Here is a 19,374-nt window from a genome sequence, read left to right as displayed (position 1 = left end):
CCCGTTTGTCAAACATGCGCATGGTGGTCACTGGGTTGCCTCGAAGAATGTCACACTTTTCAGCCCAGTCTAGCCCCGCAAAATCCACCTTTTGACCTTGTTGTGCCTTTATTGCCGTTATTACCTCTGGCCATCTGAATTCTGCAGCAGAGAAGGTAAGAAAAAATGTTGGCTTACCCAATTGTCTGACCATGGCTAGCAAATTCTTCAGATTTTTATCCCAGTAAGCTGGACTCCCTCTCAGTGGTTGCATGAACCTTGTGGCATCTCGGTTTCGCACCAACCTCTCAACCTCACACTTGTCCTGTAGCAGCTTGTTGGATATTTTCCGTCCATCCCTGGTATTGGGTTTTCCTTTCCTTAACTGGATGGACATGCTGCTTTTGGCCATGTGTTTCTGTGACAAACTGCGCAAAGAAGAGGTAGCTTGTGTCTCTTGCAAAACGAGTATCAACACAAAAATGTCTTGCATTGAAATACATCCTCGGGGACAGTTTGACTTGTCTTGCCTGGTCCAATGTATTCTGTCCAGTAGGGAACTGAACAGGGAAAGCCATTGCCTCAAGCCTAGGAACTTTAAAGAAGCTGACAGGTGTGTTTCCTTGTGCAGGTGCAATGCTGAATATTACATCACCGTGTGTCAGTGCTTCCTCTCCAAGGTCAGATGGCTGCAAACAACTGTCTAGGCCAATTCCAGGTCTTAGTGTATCCTTCTCATCCTCTGCATTGGGAGGTTGTTGGTCATGGCCTTCCTGTTGCTCAGAAGCAGCCGGTAAACATGCAGACTGTACCTCTGATGGATCACAATTTTCGATGCGTTCAAGTATCTCCATCATTTCAGTTTCGTCACAACTGTCGAGTTCCATCCCATCATCATCATCATCATTATCATCATCATCAGCAGCAATTGTCTCATCCACTCTAATTGAAATGTCACTGTAGTCGGGGTGTGTGTCAATGAGTTTTGACAGACCTGCTACTACATTTCCCATGTTGACATTATGAAACAGCTAGTGGCCTTTGTAAGTCAGACGTCTTTTCAGCTTCACTCTGTGTAACTGGGATGTGCTGTGCGATCTTGGTAGAGTATTGACCGTGGTTTCCACCTCGGATGGCACACACACTACAGCGCCATGTATAGCTGCCTGTCGACCTTTGGGAAGTGTGATGATCTTGGCAAATGGCAGTATTTTGGCCAAAAGTTGTCTTTCCAGCACATTCAAATCGCAGAGCTCTGGGGGAATGGGCGCCAGCTCCATGTTGTTAGCCACAGCGATGGGTGATTTGTGTCCTGCTTTTAAATGTGAATCACAGTTGTGACAAATCCATTCTTTGGTCCTTTCATCTGGTACGGTGCATTGTTCAGGTCCTTGACAGTGATTGTTGCACACATGGACATATTTCCCTGTCAAACAGGCAGCAACAATGTGTAGATTCTTCTTGTAATTGCTGTGAATGCAATGTTTCACTTGGTTAGGGAAAAGGGTGCGATGACACATCGTGCACACAAATGTTGGCCCAGCTTTAATGCATTCATCATGGAAAGTGGATATAGCTGTCTGCATTAGGCTGTTGTCCACTGGTTGACTGCATTCCCGCATGACACGAGTCCATCGTCTGTATTTCATTCTTATTTTGAAGGCACATTGCATCTTATGGGTTATGCGAAAATCTGCTTGAGTGTGACGCTTCATTTTCATGTAACTCATGCAATGTTGCAAGTGACGTTTTCTGAAAGCAGGATCATTATGATATTTTCTGGTGATGTATTGCTTCTGCTTCAAATTGAAATCGGCATTTGTCGCATATTTTCTGGTGATGTATTGCTTCTGCTTCAAGTTGAAATCGGCATTTGTCGCATATTTTCTGGTGATGTATTGCTTCTTCTTCAAGTTGTAATCTGCATTTGTTGCATATTTTCTGGTGATGTATTGCTTCTGCTTCAAGTTGAAATCTGCATTTGTCGCATATTTTCTGGTGATGTATTGCTTCTGCTTCAAGTTGAAATTGGCATCTGTTGCATATTTGCGAATGATATATTGCTTCTGCTTCAAATTAAAATCAGCATCTGCTCTGTGTCGGCTGGTGATGTATGTCCTTTTCTTATTGGTGACAGACATCTTTGTAGCCTTGAAATCACGCCTTCTTTCATTTCTGTGTCTTGTCTTCAGTTTTTGTCGTCTCTGTGCATTTAATTTGGACAATGCCTTATGGGGCGTACACACGGTCGGACTTTTCGTCTACAAAAGTCCAACGGACGCCGACGGACTAAAGCTGGCTGGTAATCCGATCGTGTGTGGGCTTCTCCGGACTTTCAGCAGACTTTTTCAGCCTCAAATCCGACGGACTTTAGATTTGAAACATGCTTCAAATCTTTACGTCGTAACTACGACGGACCCCGAAATCCGCTCGTCTGTGTGCTAGTCCGACGGACAAAAACCCACGCTAGGGCAGCTATTAGCTACTGGCTATGAACTTCCTTATTTTAGTCCGGTGTACGTCATCACGTACGAATCCGTCGGACTTTTGTGTGGTCGTGTGTAGACAAGTCCGTTCGTTAGAAAGTCTGCTGCAAGTCCGCCGGAAGTCTGTCGGACAGGCTGTCGGACTTTTGTAGACGAAAAGTCCGACCGTGTGTACGCTCCATTACTGTCCTTCCATATGCCCTGTGAGGATTTCGCATCAAGTGACCGTGGAGAATGCTTGCTGGCTGGGAATCCAGTGTATGTTGCATCTTTGGTCATCTGTGTCACTTTGTTCTCCACATGCTTTGCATTATGTGGTTTGTCAGATTGCACCAGTGGGGACAGCAAACCATCTGACAGACGTCTTGCACGATGAAATGAGACTGGCATGAAGTCATACTGCAGTCCATCAATAGGGCCTCTGGTGTCTGTAAGGAACAATTCATACAACTTATAAATCCTTGCCCCCATATCACTCAAATGTGTAAAAGTGATCATAACAGCTTTTCCTTTTCCAGTCGCAGGAAGTCCATCCTTATTTCGACTATGAGAATCAAACAGTCCATATCTCCCAGACTTGTCTCTGAACAATGCAATGCAATATGGCACTACTATAAAAAGTGCATGTGTAACATCTGCATTGAGGCACTGAAGTCTTGTGGAGAGGTCAACAAACCAACCTTGGTTGTCACCGTCTACCGTGTCTCTCATACATCCCGATAACACTGGAGATTTAACAACGTTATACTCATATTTGTCAGTGTTGACTCTGAGGGGCACTTCTTCCATTGTCAAGTGCTGATGCTGATAGACATTTCTTTGTTTTAGCTGTTTTATTGTTGAGCCATACAAGCTGTTGCCCTTCTTCAGTATTTGATCAAGATCACCCTTTCTCACATCATCAAGCTCACTGTGGTATACCAAAAATGTCAGAGCCATGCATGTACACTGTTTGTTCCTTAACCTTCCATAGCCATGATGACCCTGATGAAATGATGCCTGCACAGAAATCTCACTTGGTACACATGGTTCTTGCATGCCATGGTTTTCAGAAGTGCCCATCACACTGTCACTGTGCTCTTGAACTTGACACTGAGTTGAACATGAAAATGACACCACAGGTTCACTATGTACCTCCTGGGCACATTCACTGTCACAAACCTCCATATCCACTATGCTGCTGTGGGGCTCCGGATCCAGTTTAGTCCAGCGTATCTTTGCAGCTTTAGATCTCTTTCCTTTAGATGGCATGATGATATTTGTGGAAGGAGCTATAATTCCCCTTAGAGCTTTGTTCGAAGAGCTATAATTCCCCTCAGAGTTGCGTTGGAGGAGGAGCTATAATTCGCCTCAGAGCTGTGTGGGAGGAGCTATAACTCCCCTCTGAGCTGTGTGGGAGGAGCAATAATGCTATAATTCCCCTCAGAGCTGTGTGGGAGGAGATACAATTCCCCTTAGTGTTGTGTGGGAGAAGCTATAATTCCCCTCAGAGCTGTGTGGGAGGAGCTACATTTCCCATCAGAGTTGTGTGGGAGAAGCTATAATTCCCCTCAGAGCTGTGTGGGAGGAGCTACATTTCCCATCAGAGTTGTGTGGGAGAAGCTATAATTCCCCTCAGAGTTGTGTGGGAGGAGCTCTAATTCTCCTCAGAGCTGTGTGGGAGGAGCTATAATGCTAAGCTGTAATTCCCCTCAGAGCTGTGTGGGAGGAGCTATAATTCCCCTCACAGCGGTGTGGGAGAAACTATAATTCCCCTCAGAGTTGTGTGGGAGGAGCTATAATTCTCCTCAGATCTGTGTGGGAGGAGCTATAATGCTAAGCTATAATGCTATAATTCCCCTTTGAGCTGTGTGGGAGGAGCTATAATTCCCCTCAAAGCTGTATTGGAGGAGCTATAACTTCCCTCCAAGCTGTGTGGGAGGAGCTATAATGCTATAATTGTCCTTAGAGCTGTGTGAGAGGAGCTCTAATTCCCCTCAGAGCTTTGTGATTTTTTTTTTTCAAAAATGATTTTGTTTTTTTTTTCAAAAATTATTTTTTTTAATGATTTTTTTTTCAAAAATGAATTTTTTTTTTCAAAAATTAATTTTATTTTTTTCAAAAATTATTTTTTTTAAATTTTTTTTTCAAAAGTAATTTTTTTTTTTCAAAAATATTTTTTTTTTTCAAAAATAATATTTTTTTTTTCAAAAATATTTTTTTTTTTAAAAATTAATTTTTATTTTTTTCAAAATGATTTTTTTTTTTCAAAAATATTTTTTTTTTTACATGGGGCGGTCATAATGTTTTGGCTGATCATGGGGTGGTCATAATGTTTTGGCTGATCATGGGGGGGTCATAATGTTTTGGCTGATCATGGAGTTGTCAGCTTTTGTCACCTCCCACTCTAGTTTTGAACATTTCGCCATTCATTCCTATGGGACCAATTTCGCCGCAAAAACGACAATATTTCGTGGACCATTCGGCGAAACGTTCCACAAAGTAATAGCACACCATTCGGGAACAATCCGCATGTTTCGGTATATTACTTGTCTATGTAGTGTAAAAACTGTGGGAGGAGTTAGGGTGGTAAATTTGGCTATAATAATAATAAGAACTAGAAAAGCTACAATTTCTTGGGAAATTGTGAAAGTGTTGTTGCCTCTACAACTGGAGTGGGCGGAGTAACTGGGTGGGGTGGAGTGGCTTGAGTAACTGTGAAAAGTGTTAAAAAGCTTAATATTTTAAAAAGTATAAATAGTAGTAAAAAAGTTCCATCATTAGCTGAAAGAGCTGACATTTTTTTCAAAAGTAATTTTTTTTTTTCAAAAATGAATTTTTTTTATTCAAAAATGATTTTTTTTTCTTCAAAAATGATTTTTTTTTCTTCAAAAATGATTTTTTTTTTTAAGTAATTTTTTTTTCAAAAATATTTTTTTTTTTTTTCAAAAATAATTTTTTTTTTTCAAAAATTTTTTTTTTCAAAAATAATTTTTTTTTTTCAAAAATAATTTTTTTTTTTTTCAAAAATTTTTTTTTTCAAAAATTTTTTTTTTTTCAAAAATATTTTTTTTTTTTTTCAAAAATATATATATTTTTTTTTCAAAAATATTTTTTTTTTTCATGGGGCGGTCATAATGTTTCAGCTGATCATGGGGTTGTCAGCTTTTGTCACCTCCCGCTCTAGTTTTGAACATTTCACCATTCATTCCTATGGGACCAATTTCACCGCAAAAACGACGATATTTCGTGAACCATTCGGCGAAACGTTCCACAAAGTAATAGCACACCAATTAAATGACATTGAGGCCGGATTCACACTGGTATTTTTCAGCTTTTCACAAAGTTCCACAAGGTAATTGGACACCAATTAAATGACATTGAACATTTCACAATTCATTCCTATGGGACCAATATTGCCGCAAAAAACTACGATATTTCGTGGACCATTCGGCGAAATATTCCACAAAGTAATAACACACCAATCGGAACAATCCGCTCGTTTCGGTATATTACTTGTCTCTGTAGTGTAAAAACTGTGGGAGGAGTCTACAAGCATTATCAAGTCTAGCAGATGAAGTCACATGCATTTGGGGTGTCTCAGCATCTTGTGTTTACAACCACTGTTTCCTAGCAACGCTCATGCCCTGTTTATGCTTCCCAAATACTACTTCATCAAAACTGCCCCATCAGAATTACCCCATCAAAACTGCCCCATCATATTCCTCTATTATAAATCAGTACATGGTGTGTCTGTCCCCTCCCCCGGGCTCTGTAATCAGAGCTGAGATGCTCCAGCCACCTCCCCCCTGTGTATAACAGAAGCTTTGGTAACCATGGCAACAAAACAAACACTAACAGTACACTCTGATTAATGGCTAAAATTTCCTGAAATGACCTCTAAACAAATGGCCGTATTTTAAAAACTATACATCCTACAGCGAAGATCTTTATATTGTGAGAATCACAAGACCCAGACCTAGATTTTGATGTATAGTATGTCTCTGAAATATTAAAAATGGAGGCACAGTCGCAGTTTAGAAATTGCCCTTCAAATTTGAAGGGGCTAGAGTGTAGTTTCAATGAATGTCAATGGACGGCGTGAGTTGCAAACAAATGGTCATATTGTGAAAACTATCAGGACTATGGCTTAGCCGTGGACATGTTTAGTGGCAGCAGGGATAGCTGAACGTTTTGATATAAGATTTGTGTAGGTGGGCTTGAAAATGAGGGAGTGGTGGCAGTTTAGAAATCATGTTCTGATTTTTCAGCTTTTGTCACCTCCCAATCTAGCTTCCCCATTCATTCCTATGGGACCAATTTCGCCGCAAAAACGACGATATTTCGTGAACCATTCGGCGAAACGTTCCACAAAATAATAGCACACCATTCGGGAACAATCCGCATGTTTCGGTATATTACTTGTCTATGTAGTGTAAAAATTGTGGGAGGAGTTAGGGTGGTAAATTTGGCTATAATCAGAATAACTAGAAAAGGTACAATTTCTGGGGAAATTGTGAAAGTGTTCTTGCCTCTACAACTGGAGTGGGCGGAGTAACTGGGTGGGGTGGAGTGGCTTGAGTAACTGTGAAAAGTGTTAAAAAGCTTAATATTTTAAAAAGTATAAATAGTAGTAAAAAAGTTCCATCATTCGCTGAAAGAGCTGAACATTTTTTTCAAAAGTAATTTTTTTTTTCAAAAATGAATTTTTTTTATTCAAAAATGATTTTTTTTTCTTCAAAAATGAATTTTTTTTTTTTCAAAAGTAATTTTTTTTTTTCAAAGGTAATTTTTTTTTTCAAAAATAATTTTTTTTTCGAAATTATTTTTTTTTTAAAGTAATTTTTTTTTCAAAAATAATTTTTTTTTTCAAAAATATTTTTTTTTTTCAAAAATATTTTTTTTTTAAAAGTAATTTTTTTTTCAAAAATATTTTTTTTTTTCAAAAATGATTTTTTTTTTTTTTTCAAAAATGATTTTTTTTTTTTTTTTTCAAAAATGAATTTTTTTTTCTTCAAAAATGAATTTTTTTTTTCAAAAGTAATTTTTTTTTTCAAAGGTAATTTTTTTTTTCAAAAATGAATTTTTTTATTTCAAAAATAATTTTTTTTTCGAAATTATTTTTTTTTCAAAAATAATTTTTTTTTTCAAAAATATTTTTTTTTTCAAAAATATTTTTTTTTTTTCAAAAATATATTTTTTTTTTTTTTCAAAAATGATTTTTTTTTTTTCAAAAATTATTTTTTTATTTTTTTCAAAAATTATTTTTTTTTTTACATGGGGCGGTCATAATGTTTTGGCTGATCATGGGGTGGTCATAATGTTTTGGCTGATCATGGGGTTGTCAGCTTTTGTCACCTCCCACTCTAGTTTTGAACATTTCGCCATTCATTCCTATGGGACCAATTTCGCCGCAAAAACGTCATTTCGTGGACCATTCGGCGAAACATTCCACAAAGTAATAGCACACCAATCGGGAACAATCCGCTCGTTTCGGTATATTACTTGTCTCTGTAGTGTAAAAACTGTGGGAGGAGTCTACAGGCATTATCAAGTCTAGCAGATGAAGTCACATGCATTTGGGGTGTCTCAGCATCTTGTGTTTACAACCACTGTTTCCTAGCAACGCTCATGCCCTGTTTATGCTTCCCAAATACTACTTCATCAAAACTGCCCCATCAGAATTACCCCATCAAAACTGCCCCATCATAATCCTCTATTATAAATCAGTACATGGTGTGTCTGTCCCCTCCCCCGGGCTCTGTAATCAGAGCTGAGATGCTCCAGCCACCTCCCCCCTGTGTATAACAGAAGCTTTGGTAACCATGGCAACAAAACAAACACAGTACACGCTGATTAATGGCTAAAATTTCCTGAAATGACCTCTAAACAAATGGCCGTATTTTAAAAACTATACATCCTACAGCGAAGATCTTTATATTGTGAGAATCACAAGACCCAGACCTAGATTTTGATACATAGTATGTCTCTGAAATATTAAAATTGAAGGCACGGTCGCAGTTTAGAAATTGCCCTTCAAATTTGAAGGGGCTAGAGTGTAGTTTCAATGAATGTCAATGGACGGCGTGAGTTGCAAACAAATGGTCATATTGTGAAAACTATCAGGACTATGGCTCAGCCGTGGACATGTTTAGTGGCAGCAGGGATAGCTGAATGTTTTGATATAAGATTTGTGTAGGTGGGCTTGAAAATGAGGGAGTGGCGGCAGTTTAGATATCATGTTCTGATTTTCCAGCTTTTGCCATCTCCCACTCTAGTTTCCCCATTCATTCCTATGGGACCAATTTCGCCGCAAAAACTACGATATTTCGTGAACCATTCGGCGAAACGTTCCACAAAGTAATAGCACACCATTCGGGAACAATCCGCACATTTCGGTATATTACTTGTCTATGTAGTGTAAAAACTGTGGGAGGAGTTAGGGTGGTAAATTTGGCTATAATAATAATAAGAACTAGAAAAGGTACAATTTCTGGGGAAATTGTGAAAGTGTTCTTGCCTCTACAACTGGAGTGGGCGGAGTAACTGGGTGGGGTGGAGTGGCTTGAGTAACTGTGAAAAGTGTTAAAAAGCTTAATATTTTAAAAAGTATAAATAGTAGTAAAAAAGTTCCATCATTCGCTGAAAGAGCTGAACATTTTTTTCAAAAGTAATTTTTTTTTTCAAAAATGAATTTTTTTTAATCAAAAATGATTTTTTTTTCTTCAAAAATGATTTTTTTTTTCAAAAGTAATTTTTTTTTTCAAAGGTAATTTTTTTTTCAAAAATGAATTTTTTTATTTCAAAAATAATTTTTTTTTCGAAATTATTATTTTTTTTAAAGTAATTTTTTTTTCAAAAATAATTTTTTTTTTTCAAAAATATTTTTTTTTTTCAAATATATTTTTTTTTCAAAAATAATTTTTTTTTTAAAAGTAATTTTTTTTTCAAAAATATATATTTTTTTTTTTTCAAAAATGATTTTTTTTTTTCAAAAATTATTTTTTTACTTTTTTCAAAAATTACTTTTTTTTTTCAAAAATTTTTTTTTTTTTTACATGGGGCGGTCATAATGTTTTGGCTGATCATGGGGTGGTCATAATGTTTTGGCTGATCATGGGGTTGTCAGCTTTTGTCACTTCCCACTCTAGTTTTGAACATTTCGCCATTCATTCCTATGGGACCAATTTCGCCGCAAAAACGTCATTTCGTGGACCATTCGGCAAAACATTCCACAAAGTAATAACACACCAATCGGGAACAATCCGCTCGTTTCGGTATATTATTTGTCTCTGTAGTGTGAAAACTGTGGGAGGAGTCTACAAGCATTATCAAGTCTAGCAGATGAAGTCACATGCATTTGGAGTGTCTCAGCATCTTGTGTTTACAACCACTGTTTCCTAGCAACGCTCATGCCCTGTTTATGCTTCCCAAATACTACTTCATCAAAACTGCCCCATTAGAATTACCCCATCAAAACTGCCCCATCATATTCCTCTATTATAAATCAGTACATGGTGTGTCTGTCCCCTCCCCCGGGCTCTGTAATCAGCTGAGATGCTCCAGCCACCTTCCCCCCTGTGTATAACAGAAGCTTTGGTAACCATGGCAACAAAACAAACACTAACAGTACACTCTGATTAATGGCTAAAATTTCCTGAAATGACCTCTAAACAAATGGCCGTATTTTAAAAACTATACATCCTACAGCGAAGATCTTTATATTGTGAGAATCACAAGACCCAGACCTAGATTTTGATGTATAGTATGTCTCTGAAATATTAAAAATGAAGGCACAGTCGCAGTTTAGAAATTGCCCTTCAAATTTGGAGGGGGCTAGGGTAAATTTGGCTATAATAATAAGAATAATATATATGTGAGATAACAGTAAGTGGTCTTGCTATGCAAGAACACTTAAATATATATGTGAGATAACAATAAGTGGTCTTGCTATGCAAGAACACTTAATAATATATATGTGAGATAACAATAAGTGGTCTTGCTATGGAAGAACACTTAATAATATATATGTGAGATTTATTTTATTTATTTTTATTTATTTCAGGTACTTGTATAGCGCCGTCAATTTACGCAGCGCTTTTACATATACATTGTACATTCACATCAGTCCCTACACCCTCAAGGAGCTTACAATCTAAGGTCCCTAACTCACATTCATACATACTAGGGGCAATTTTAAACAGGATCCAATTAACCTACCAGCATGTCTTTGGAGTGTGGGAGGAAACCGGAGTACCCGGAGGAAACCCACGCAGACACGGGGAGAACATGCAAACTCCAGGCAGGAATCAGCGACCCTTCTTACTGCTAGGCGAGAGTGCTACCCACTACACCACTGTGCCGCCCACAGATGTGAGATAACAGTAAGTGGTCTTGCTATGCAAGAACACTTAATAATATATATGTGAGACAACAGTAAGTGGTCTTGCTATGCAAGAACACTTAATAATAATATATATGTGAGATAACAGTAAGTGGTCTTGCTATGCAAGAACACTTAAAAAGGGCATCCAAGAGGCACTGGGACTTTGATATGAATTTAAACAAGGTAGTGGGAGGGCAAAAATATTTGAAGAGCCCACTGGCTCAGGTTAGGCTGCTCACAACAGGCAAGATTACCAGGAAAAGACGTGCATACATGGAAGGAGCGCCAGACCGAAAGATAAGTCCAAATTAATTTATTGATGTTGTGTTAAGGCAGCCAATGCATTTCGGGGGTCAAAGGAACTCCCCCTTCAACAGGGCTTCTGTTAAAAATGAGAGCCTTGAATGGACTCAAAGTAAGGCTTTACTGTTTCAATCTGTGCAGGAAGCTGTTTGCTGGAATAAGATGCCTTGCCAACAGTATCTGCATCGGCAGTCAAAATAAAAAAAAAAAAATATTTTGACTGTTGATGCAGATATTGCTGGCCAGGAATCCTAATCCAGCAATCAGCTTCCCTGCACAGATTGTAACAGGAAAGTCTTACATTGAGTCCACTCAAAGTTCTAATTTTTAACTGAACTAAAGGGGGAGGTCCTTTTGACCCCTGAAATGCGTTGGCTGACTTTTAACAAAACATCAGTAAATGAATTTAAACTTTTATCTTTTGGTCTGGTGCTCCGTCCATGTATGCAGGTCATGTGATCAGACTATCTTCCTTCTGTTTTTTTTTTTTTACCTTTAATGGTGCATGCTTATAGTGCATTAAGGCCATGCCACTGTTTTATAACTTGGGCCCTTAGTCTATATCCAATGCTCACAAAGGCACATTTTTTTACCATTCTAGAGAGAAATGCAGATGTTGTATTGCATACCATACCTTTCATTTCCTGGGGAGTTGTGTATGAAATTGTTGACAAAAATAACACTCCTCTTCAATATAACTTTTTATTATTCAAACCTTAGAGGAAGCATGTAGTAAAGGAAATTTTGAGAGACTAACTAGGGGGGAGAATAGTGGGACTTTATATGAAGCATGCAAGATAAATGGTACAAATATGTCTGGCTAATAACTGGTAATAATATGCAAACTGCTATATAATAGTAAATTGTAAACAAGGAATAATTTTATATAAAATATTTATTCCATATTGTAATACATAAATAAAATAAAATAGTAATACATGGTATTGCCAGACTCTTGATTCATATGAATAACAAATGTAAAACATAAACATAATATCAGCATAGTACAGCAAGATTGCAAAAGGTTCCTAGATGGTAACAGCGTGAGTAGCATCCAATTTCTTGACGTGTTTCGTGGAATAGCTCTACTCATCAGGAGCGGATTGTTGCCTTATGAGGAGTTTATGAATAATCTCCATTAGCAACTGAGAATATTTGTGTAATATATATATATATATATATATATATATATATATATATATATATATATATAGTTTCGGATAAGAAATAATAGTAGTGTGTATGTAATATTGTTACGTTAAGGGGTTAACTTAGCTAGAGGTAAATATATGACAGGCGTTGCTTGAGAAGATCCAATTCATTTAACAGTTCCTTTTGACATGAAAGAAAGGCTGGGTTGAGGATATGCTTGGGAGACGCTCTATTTACCTGTCGTAATATTCAAAGGCAAGGAAAAGATACCATCTGTGTGTGTAGACTTGACGGGACCAAATTCATTAGCTAGATAAAGGCTTGGTAGTCCCACCCATTTCTAAGGGTGTTTGATATGCTTAGAATATTTCTTTGATCTGTTCAGGAATGGACAATTTACCCCGGCTATGACCATGCATAGTTAAGTGCCCCATTCAAGAGAAGGTGGCCTCCTCTTTAATATCTCTGCAAATTAATTATCACTAACTCATTAATCCAAGAGAGGAGGTGATATTGAGGGGCTGAGCTATGCTAAGTTAAAGGAAAAAAAAATTGTCCAATCTTGGAGCAGATGCGCCTGGAGGGAGTAGAGGGCTAACAGAATACCCAATCAGAGTGGGCCCTGTTCAAGTCAATGAGAGATGGGCCTATAAGAGTAGTCCCCAAAGAGAGTGAGGAGAGAGATGAAACTGACCTGGACCCAGAACCATTAATAGAGGTAATTATCAGAGCATCTCCCAGCACTTAAAGGTATACCTGCTTGTCATATGTTTGTTTACTATTTGTATTGTGATTAATATACTCTGTATTCTTGTATTTTAACCTAATATTTCCTCCCTTGATTAAGACTATAGATATTTTCTGTGTATTAGGTAGACTTTTAACAATACTCTAATAAATGTTATTATGTTAAAGCTTTCACTTCTGTTCAAAAGAACTCTCATTTAACCCACTTCATATCTGGTGATTAATAAATCATAACTGTACATTTGTTAAGGTTAACAGGATGAAATGTGGGTATCTAAGGATGTAAATAGTGTAAATTGTAAATAAACACTGTCTCTGCATGGGAGAGGGGGGATCCAAAAAGAGGGTAGTGAAAGAGAACCCACCCAGCTTGGGATTAAGTAGGAGTCTAGGTGTGAAGTGAGGACTGGAGGCCAGTCACGGGAGCTGAGGCGGTAAACCTAGAGCACAAAGATAACAACCCAAACAGGGAACAGATATTCCGAAGAGTGTGATATCCCTTGAATATGATATGGATAACATCACCAAAACCTATATAAAGTAAATACCATATTTATCGGCGTATAACACGCACCCCAAGTTTAGGAGGGAATTTCAAGGAAAAAAACTTTTAGGAGGGAAGATTAGGGGGGAAAAAAACTTACATTTAAATGCCCATCAATGCAGCCTTATCAGTGTCATTGAAGCCTTCTAAGTTCAGCCTTGCCCCAGTGCAGCCTTGCAGCCATGTCAGTGCAGCCTTGTTAGTGCAGCCTTCCCCAGTGTCCACTGCAGCCTTGCCCCAGTGCAGCCTTGCAGCCATGTCAGTGCAGCATTGCAGCCTTGTCAGTGCAGCCTTCCCCAGAGTCCATTGCAACCTTCCCCAGAGTCCATTGCAACCTTCCCCAGTGTCCAGTGCAGCCTTGTCCCAGTGCAGCCTTGTCCCTGTGCAGCCTTGTCCCTGTGCAGCCTTGTCCCTGTGCAGCCTTGTCCCTGTGCAGCCTTGTCCCTGTGCAGCCTTGTCCCTGTGCAGCCTTGTCCCTGTGCAGCCTTGTCCCTGTGCAGCCTTGTCCCTGTGCAGCCTTGTCCCTGTGCAGCCTTGTCCCTGTGCAGCCTTGTCCCTGTGCAGCCTTGCCCCTGTGCAGCCTTGCCCCTGTGCAGCCTTGCCCCTGTGCAGCCTTGCGATCTCCGCTGATTGTTTGCGATCTCGCCGACATACACATCCGAGTGTACAGATTTAAGTATGGCGCCGAGGGGACTCAGCGGAGCAGAGATACACATAGCCGAGTGTACTCGGCTCCGCTCACAGTCACGCCCAGTCCCGCCCTATGATGGATATAACACAGGTCCAATGGCGGGACTGGGCGTGACTGTGAGCAGCGCCGAGAAGAGTCGAGTACACTTGGCTATGTGTATCTCGGCTCCGCCCAGTCCCTGCGATCTCGGCGGTGCTTGCTCTGCTCCACCGAGTCTGCCGGCACCATATTTAAATCTGTACACTTGGATGTGTATGTCGGCGCGATCGCAAATAATCAGCGGGGATCAGCATTTAACATGCACCCATGATTTTCCCCTGATTTTAAGGGTAAAAAAGTGCATGTTATACACCGATAAATACGGTAAATATGATTCAACAAATCACAGTGTAATATACCTAGTAGATATGTGAGGTGAACCATAGATGGTACCAGACAGTGATAAGAAGTTAAATCGACAAGGTAAGATAAAGTAAAGAAAGTAGGACCTAAGATGTAGAGGAAAATAAATAGTGAGGAACGCTAGGAACCTTTTGCAATCTTGCTGTACTATGCTGATATTATGTATATGTTTTACATTTGTTATTCAGATGGATCAAAAGAGTCTGGCAATACCATGTATTACTATTTTATTATGCTATTATACTTGTATGTATTACAATATGGAGTAAATATTTTATCTTCATATAAAATTGTTCCTTGTTTACAATTTACTATTGTATAGCAGTTTGCATATTATTACCAGTTATTAGCCAGACATATTTGTACCCATTTATCTTGCATGCTTTATACAAAGTCCCACTGTTCTCCCCTCTAGTTAGTCTTGCAAATTAGGAATGGAGGCTATGAACCCTATTTTTTATAGCCTCATATAAAAGCCCACGTGTTTATCTCTTATCAAAGGACATTTCGAGGCCTTCATTGGTGACACTAGCTAGACATTTTTTGCAATTTGTTTATTTATTTTTTTTTTTTTGCACACATTAAAATGCATATTTTAGGCCTGAAAATTAGTAACAACTACCAAAAATGCAGTGTGTTTTCTAAAAGTAGAGACCCTGGAGAATAAAATGGTAGTGATAGTTATTTTTTAAGTCACACGATTGTTTATTACATCCATATTTTCATTATAAAAATATACGTGAATATTTTCACAAAAAAAGTAATACAGGTTTATTTTAAAACAGGGGGCTTTACTTTTTTGTGTGTTTTTATTGATTGTCTTTAACAAATAACTATATAGAAAGCTAATGAACCTTCACTCTCCTCTGACACCCCTCATGGACGTCAAGGGTAACCGAGAGGAGCATAAGAGCCCGGGATACATAGAGCTAGGGAAATCGGGGGGAGGGGAGTGGGGTTTCACATTATCGCATGCGTGAAAGTGATCAGCAGCTTTATAGCAGCTCAGACTACTGCCACAGAAAAGCCAATGCAAAAGAAATGCCACTTAATCGCTGGCAGTGAAAAGGTTAGTACTTTGCGAGTTGTTGACATGAAACAAGCATGCAAATTAGTTATGAATTAAATCTCTTAATATGTGTACTTGTTCTAGGTAAGTGTCTAAAAAGAAATTATTTCACAGTTTAGTATAATTTATCCCCCTGTGATATTCTTGAAATCAACACTGCATGCTCTGAATATAGACGTGAATTTCTGTCTAGGTTATTTTTTCTGCTAAAGTAAGTTCATTACTTTCAAAATGGAATGTTAAACATTTGGTTATTTCTTTTTTTTTTAAAGAAATTGCAGACCAAGAACATTTTCTTCTTCATCAAGAAACCTTGCCTCCCCAGATTCTAGAGGATAAAAAATTGGAATTAAACATGATGCCTGTGCTGACACCATTAGAATTAATCAAGGTATGTTAAAGTGTTTGTTACTCTAACATTTCCTTTTCCTGATATGTGCCTGTTGTACTGTGTACTTGTATGAAAAATTATCCTGTTTTCTTTGTATTGCTTTGTGTGAAGTGCCTGGTGTTCCTGCTCTGCTTTCATATTAAACACTGACCACACTGAGCAGCAGGACACACACTGTAGTTAGTTCCTTAGCTATGCTGGGAACTCATCCTGTTGCTCTATGTAGCACTACCCTCAGAGGAGCCGCTTGAGTATATTTGGTTCTGTACTCTGCCTCTCAACCCCAAGGACAGTCTCAGCCCCTCTGGCACACCTGGCAATAGTGTAAGTGCAAGCACAGTAATACGGACACAAATTGTAAAAAAAACACAGAAATAGTCTTTACTGTGAAGTTTCTGTAGATAGGTAAATTAACTGTAGAATAATGACTGAGCATCAGGAGCAATATACTCAATGGTACTGTCAAGCTGCTTTTAGAGGATTCCTCAACAACGAATAACCTCAAGAGCAGAGGCAAACACTTTAATAACAACAGATTGCAAACCTGATTTTTTTTTTTTTATTTAAATCTCATTTTTTTTTTATTTGAATCGGATTTTTTTGATTCTTACCAATTTTTTTTTTTTTTTATAAAATGCTTTTGGAGTAAAAATCTATCTAAAGATAGTTTTCTATGTAAGATACTTAATAATTTCGTTTATTCAGCATGAAATGGAGCTTAGTTATGTGTAGCATGAGGCTGTATAGTCTACAAAATTTACATTTTTGGTAAACTCATTCCACACAAATATTTTGCATTTTATCTCTATTCTGAACTGAATGGGTTGTTTTACAAGGTGATCGTTTACAATCACTTTAAAGTTGGCCCTTTGCACAGATTCTACAAAATGACTAGCGATTTCTCCCTTAGATAACATGCACACTTGACATCCAGCTCCTATGCATTCAAAACCCATGTTGTTGTGTGCCTAGGAGACACAAGTGCAGAGTCCAGCCCCACTACTTGTCAAAGTCTGACAGGCTGAAATACAGTACACTGCAGCAGGATAGGGCTGGCTCTCACATTTAGGGCTCTAAATTCAAGGACACAAAATACCTGGCACTGAGCATGCAGAACACTACACATGCTGTGTGCATGTGGCCTTAAAACTCCAAACAGATATAAAAGACTCAAATTATTGCAGCTCTCTATTAATACATTCTTTGCATGCTTTTTTTTTTTTTTTTTTTTTAATGCAAACAGTATAAGCACCTGGATTTGACTTGGTGTCACCTTCTTGCAGTCCCAGTACAGTAGAGCTCAGGCTGTAAGGAGAGGAAGCAACACAAGGAACCAGTTATTAGTACTGCAGTGCAGGGGGCATGCTTATAGGAGGGAAGAGCAAAGATGAGCTCATCATTCTGCTGCTTCTCCTTTCACTGTCCATTCATTGGCTGGGGGGGGGGGACTAGAACTGTAAGTGGTGTTGATCTGTAGCAGAAAAAACTTAGGCCCTGACCAACAGGAAGCAGAAATACAAATCCTTTGACGGGAAAGAACTCCCTTACATGAGTTTAATCTGCGCTGTCTTCATGCAGTGTCTTTGTTTCTGGAAAATGGGCAAGTGCCTGCTCAACAATACTGCAATCAAGGCCCAAACTAAACGTCCTGGAATAGGCAGGCTCTTCAGGTAGCCCGACTGGCTACCTCGCAACTCAACGCCTCACACTGTAGGTGCAGGTGCACCTGGATATGCACCCAGGATCCCCCTCTTAGGCAGGATGTTCCCTGACCAGCCGTGGATGCCTGGCAGGAACGGTACGCCTACCTGTGAGGCAAAACCTCTCCATAGGCCTGGTCTTCTCTGCCTCTTGGTGTCCCCTTCCCCTTGCCAGACAAGATGGACGCCTTTTCTTCTTTTATCCTGAGGGAAGCTGGTCTGTATAGCTTTGTCCCCATGGGAAACTATTGGGCCGTTTGTGTTAGGGACAACATGCCCCACAATCCTTTGCTGCAGCAGCTCTGGCTGACGATTGGCTACTTCCTCCCTGCCAATGAGGAAGCAGGGAAGAAAGCAGAGTGAGCAGCTCTGTGTTTCTCCTCACTGCACAGTGAGAGGAGGAGGAGAGGGGGGAGGAGCTGACATGCTTCTCTCCCTTCTGAGAGCTTGTGTCTGTCCCAGCGGCGGCTGGAGGGAGATGCGGGCCCATGGGCCACCCGCTACACCTCCAATGATCAGACTTGTCCTTACGCACCTCTCCTCCACAGCCGTTCACTGGTAAGATCAGTGTAATGTTGCTTCTCCTCCACCTAGTTCTTATACAGCTGAGAACATAGGGAATGTGATCACTTCTAATGTATTTCTATAGGTGTATCTAAATTGGTTATGGAAATAGCATAAATGTGATTGTGTATTCTTTCAAAAATTGTGTTTGTTTTTTTCCAATGTAGAAGGCCCCATGGTGGCACCAGAGTAGATATATTGCTCCAGTTGTTTGACAGTTTACAAAATGTTGTGGCATGCATTGTTTCCCATTGGATAGTATTATCAATGCAAATATACAGTGGGGACGGAAAGTATTCAGACCCCCTTAAATTTTTCACTTTGTTATATTGCAGCCATTTGCTAAAATCATTTAAGTTTATTTTTTTGCCTCATTAATGTACACACAGCACCCCATACTGACAGATAAAAAACAGAATTGTTGACATTTTTGCAGATTTATTAAAAAAGAAAAACTGAAATATCACATGGTCCTAAGTATTCAGACCCTTTGCTGTGACGCTCATATATTTAACTCAGGTGCTGTCCATTTCTTCTGATCATCCTTGAGATGGTTCTACACCCTCATTTGAGTCCAGCTGTGTTTAATTATACTGATCGGACTTGATTAAGAAAGCCACACACCTGTCTATATAAGACTTTACAGCTCACAGTGCATGTCAGAGCAAATGAGAATCAAGAGGTCAAAGGAACTGCCTGAAGAGCTCAGAGACAGAATTGTGGCAAGGCACAGATCTGGCCAAGGTTACAAAAAAATTTCTGCTGCACTTAAGGTTCCTAAAAGCACAGTGGCTTCCATAATCCTTAAATGGAAGACGTTTGGGACGACCAGAACCCTTCCTAGAGCTGGCCATCCGGCCAAACTGAGCTATCGGGGGAGAAGAGCCTTGGTGAGAGAGGTAAAAAGGAACCCAAAGATCACTGTGGCTGAGCTCCAGAGATGCAGTCGGAGATGGGAGAAAGTTGTAGAAAGTCAACCAT

General features: G+C 39.1%; 1 protein-coding gene across 1 annotated transcript in view; it reads left to right on the top strand.

The window, feature by feature from the left end:
• The window catches only part of NUP133 (nucleoporin 133), a 1,112,480-nt gene that overhangs the window by 965,185 nt on the left and 127,921 nt on the right, over positions 1 to 19,374 (top strand). The window contains 1 exon segment of the mRNA XM_073627602.1: positions 16,011 to 16,129. Within this exon segment, the coding sequence (XP_073483703.1) occupies positions 16,011 to 16,129 (119 nt within the window).

Source organism: Aquarana catesbeiana, linkage group LG04 (genome assembly GCF_042186555.1).
Source record: "Aquarana catesbeiana isolate 2022-GZ linkage group LG04, ASM4218655v1, whole genome shotgun sequence".
Lineage (NCBI taxonomy): Eukaryota > Metazoa > Chordata > Amphibia > Anura > Ranidae > Aquarana > Aquarana catesbeiana.
Note: the sequence above shows the minus strand (reverse complement) of the source record. Positions and strands in the feature narration are given on the sequence as shown.